Raw genomic sequence first — 2,414 nt, 5'->3', positions numbered from 1 at the left:
CTTCCCTGTACCTACCCTGTACCTACACCTACATCTGTACCCACACCTGTACCTGTACCCACACCTGTACCCACACCTGTACCCACACATGTACCCACACCTGTACCTGTAACTACACCTGTACCCACACCTGTGTATGCTGTTACATACCGGGTCCAGCAGGAAGACGCGGGAAGCAGCCTTGAGATTCAGTCCGATCCCTCCAGCCTTCAGCGAGAGCAGCATGACGTTCGGGGAGTCCGGGCCGTCGTCGTGGAAACGTGCAATGGCGTCCGTCCGCTTCTGCTGAGTCATGCTCCCGTCCAGACGCACAAACCGGAACCCCGCCTCCCTGGGTACACATTAAATATACAAAAAGTGTTACTGAGGCCCTCTCAATAATGGTTTGAAACCAGGATGTCTGAAGTGTGCATACCTCCGCAATTACTGATGCTGCATTACTAAATCTCTTCAAATTTACACGTGGCAAACTTGTTGTTTGTCATTATTTTGGTGATGGGTTTTTGTTTGCTGCTACCTTGGGTGATAGTTTGTTTGGTGTAACATTGGTGATGGGTTTACATGTGGCAAACTTGGAGGACTCAGGAATTAAGGGAGTTGATTTATTTCTTCAACAACAAAATCTTTTTGGCAAATTTGAGACTCTGAACATTCAGGTCCTAACATGAGAAAACAACAGCTCAAAGTGGGTTTTGCTTTTAGGTTTGTGTTTAGATAGCAGTACGAGGGTGGGAGAATGAGTCAGGAAAGCCTGTGTGATTCAGCAATGACAACACAACATACCCTGGTTACCAGACTGATAATGGGCAGGCCGCTTTCTTTGGTTGCACCAGACAGTTTGCCAGCCGATCTAAATAAGCGCTCCGTGGAGTTAAGCCTAAGGAGTTCTGGGCAGTGCAGGTGATGACAGGGCTGGTAAAGCTCCCTCAAGCGATAATCTGCAAACTGCATTGGGCCACGGAAGAAACCGGCAAGCGCCCCATGTCACTGGTCTGGCACCCAGGGTACGCACAACATGGCAGTCATTCTCTGGGCAGAAGGTCCTTTCAGTTTGTGGTTCCGTCAAGCAACATGTTGTTTATCGCTCTAAGTTTGCAGGATCTAATTTCGCGGTAGCGAGAAACTGAGTGTTCTTGGCTGTTTTAAGTTTAGGACTAAGACAAATGGGTTGACGGGCAGACCATTTTCCAACAAAACCCCCAACATAAAACATGTATAGGGAGTGCCAACAGCGCCCTCTGCTGACCTGACCGGGAACTCCATGATGTTGAGGAATGACGTGAACTGTGACACGACGAGGCAGTGCCCCCTACTGACCTGAGCGGGTACTCCATGATGTTGAGGAATGACGTGAACTGTGACACGACGAGGCTCTTAACTGACGAGTCCTCCTGACGAACTCTCTCCAGGCACTGCAGTACTGCATCAACCTGATAGGGGGAGAAAAGAAGGAGAAAGGAAAAAACTTTGTGTTTTCTAGAGTTCATAACTTACAGATGGCAAGTAAGACATTCCCAAGGCACTGCAGTACAGCAGCCGCCTGACAGAAGGGAAAATCATCTGGGAAGAGATTAAAGCTGAGCTTCCTGAATTACACCCCATGGATCCCCTCTCAGCCTGGATCAACCCCCCCCCCCCACCTTAGAGCTGCTCTGCCTGAGCCCCCTTACCTTAGAGCTGCTCTGCCTGGGCCCCCTTACCTTAGAGCTGCTCTGCCTGGGCCCCCTTACCTTAGAGCTGCTCTGCCAGGGCCCCCTTACCTTAGAGCTGCTCTGCCAGGGCCCCCTTACCTTAGAGCTGCTCTGCCAGGACCCCCCCTTACCTTAGAGCTGCTCTGCCAGGGACACCCTTCCTTACCTTAGAGCTGCTCTGCCAGGGCCCCCCCTGCTCCTCCTCCTCTCGGCCCCCCTCCTCGTCTGGCGGAGCCTCCACGAGCTGTTCCACGGCGATGTCCCCTCGGCACAGCGGGCAGTGGGCGTTCGGCTGGAGGAGAGAGTAGGGACGTCAGGTGGAAGGTCAAAGGTTAGGGTTAAAGGGCAGTAAGCATTTGGCTGCAGGAGAGAGAAGGGACATCAGGTGGAGGGTCAAATGTAAGGTCAGGGTTAAAGGGCAGTGAGCATTCTGCAGGACAGAGAAGGAACGTAAGGTGGAGGGTCAAAGGTCAGGGTTAAAGGGCAGTGGGCGTTAGGCTGGAGGGAGAGAAGGGTCGTCACGTGAAGGGTCAAAAGGTGAAAGGTTGGGTTTGTTTGTTTGTTTGTTTATTTTCATACACCTGGGTAGCCTATTCAGTGCTAGTACACTGGTTTTCAATAGGGCCCAGTATTCACATAACGGTTATACATACAAGGAAATAAAAACAACTTACAGAGAGAAAAGTAGACATATACGTCGGAACATATAAATACAACTGAAAC

At 50.8% G+C, this 2,414-nt stretch overlaps 1 protein-coding gene across 1 annotated transcript in view; it reads right to left on the bottom strand.

Moving 5' to 3' along the window:
- Positions 1–2,414, bottom strand: part of LOC118427890 (helicase-like transcription factor) — a 31,331-nt gene that overhangs the window by 3,257 nt on the left and 25,660 nt on the right. The window contains exons 22-24 of the mRNA XM_035837853.1: positions 1,858–1,983; positions 1,318–1,430; positions 151–331 (exon numbers count right to left, since the gene is read on the bottom strand). Of these exons, the coding sequence (XP_035693746.1) occupies positions 151–331; positions 1,318–1,430; positions 1,858–1,983 (420 nt within the window). The remainder of the gene's footprint in view (positions 1–150; positions 332–1,317; positions 1,431–1,857; positions 1,984–2,414) is intronic.

The sequence above is a fragment of the Branchiostoma floridae genome, chromosome 12, assembly GCF_000003815.2.
Source record: "Branchiostoma floridae strain S238N-H82 chromosome 12, Bfl_VNyyK, whole genome shotgun sequence".
In the NCBI taxonomy this organism is placed as follows: domain Eukaryota; kingdom Metazoa; phylum Chordata; class Leptocardii; order Amphioxiformes; family Branchiostomatidae; genus Branchiostoma; species Branchiostoma floridae.
The sequence above is the reverse complement of the archived record's forward strand: the minus strand, read 5'-3'. Positions and strand labels throughout refer to the sequence as shown.